This window comes from Morone saxatilis, unplaced genomic scaffold (assembly GCF_004916995.1).
Source record: "Morone saxatilis isolate NCDOM2014 unplaced genomic scaffold, NCSU_SB_2.0 Contig17, whole genome shotgun sequence".
Classification (NCBI taxonomy): domain Eukaryota; kingdom Metazoa; phylum Chordata; class Actinopteri; family Moronidae; genus Morone; species Morone saxatilis.
The window spans coordinates 11,197,027-11,198,203 of NW_023339729.1; the positions used below are offsets into that span (position 1 = coordinate 11,197,027).

A 1,177-nucleotide genomic window follows, 5' to 3' on the forward strand; every position below is an offset into this window, starting at 1 on the left:
GCAGGTCAGATTCGAACCCTGGCCCGCTGCAGCAAGGAATCGGTACATGGTCGCCAGCTCTACCAGGTAAGCTAACCGGATGCCCGAGGAGGTCTTTTTAATTATTAAATTAACAGCTATAGCGCAAGGAGAGCATGTGACCATTTGATATAATTTCCTTCAGCTTAGAATTGCTGAACCAGCCACGCACATACTCATACTCACCAATTTATAGGGATTTAAGGAAAAGGATATCTGGATTTATTCAAATGAGATTAACAAGGTTGGAGTGACTTAGGAAAGATGCCGTCAGTCCTCAACGACTATGTATAATAGGTAGTAGTCAGTGTTGTGTCTAATACAGAATTACCACATCAACGACTCAGCTTCACTGACATAAAGACCATCGTATATTTACATGTTTCCCAACAGAAAAGTCTCATTGATAGCGAATCGCACCCCCACGCTTATATGTACCTTAAAAAAAAAGCTGAAGAAATGTACCAGAACCAAGAAACTGTGGACACACAGTGATGTTGTTTATACGCCTCAATGGTGCACACACTCAAGATGAGACATTAGGTCGATAATTCAAGTCGAGAAACAGACAAATAGATGGCAGTGGTGATTATTTCAGCATAATCGTCACCTCAAATTTCTGCCTCAGTTCCTCATTCCCATCATCCTCCTCTGAGATGGGAACATTGTAGTACTCCCCCTCCTCCTGGCACAGTAACTTATACCTGGAAGAGAGAGACAAGAAGAGAGGGAAGAGGGAGAATGAGCATGGCAGAGAGAAAAGCATTGTGAGATAAGAAACTAACATTCATTTGTCTAGCTTCCCTCTTCTCTTCTACTTTTCCACTGATCTTAACCTACTGGCCCTGCATGTAGTTCATGGTAAACTCACAACCAACCTAAATTATACAGTATTATTAATATAATGTTATATATAATTCAATAAGGCATCAGTTTTAATTGGCTAAGGTCCACTACAATTAAAAAAAACATGCAATGAATAATATAATAGTTATTCAAATTTAGTTCTCATGGAGGTAAAATTAAAGATAAAGAAGTGTTCAATAACATATTTCATAGCAGGGAAAAAATATGTTTTTTCTACGTGTATTTTATCACTTGTATTTTTATTTTTATTTTTTCTGTTTTTAATGTTTTATTACCCTTAGTGTCTCTTCTG

General features: G+C 37.7%; 1 protein-coding gene across 2 annotated transcripts in view; it reads right to left on the reverse strand.

Annotated features, from left to right (window-relative positions):
- Positions 1-1,177, reverse strand: part of prkcaa (protein kinase C, alpha, a) — a 139,853-nt gene that overhangs the window by 49,451 nt on the left and 89,225 nt on the right. For both annotated transcript variants that reach the window (XM_035659406.1, XM_035659405.1), the window contains exon 8: positions 629-722. In XM_035659406.1, the coding sequence (XP_035515299.1) occupies positions 629-722 (94 nt within the window). The remainder of the gene's footprint in view (positions 1-628; positions 723-1,177) is intronic.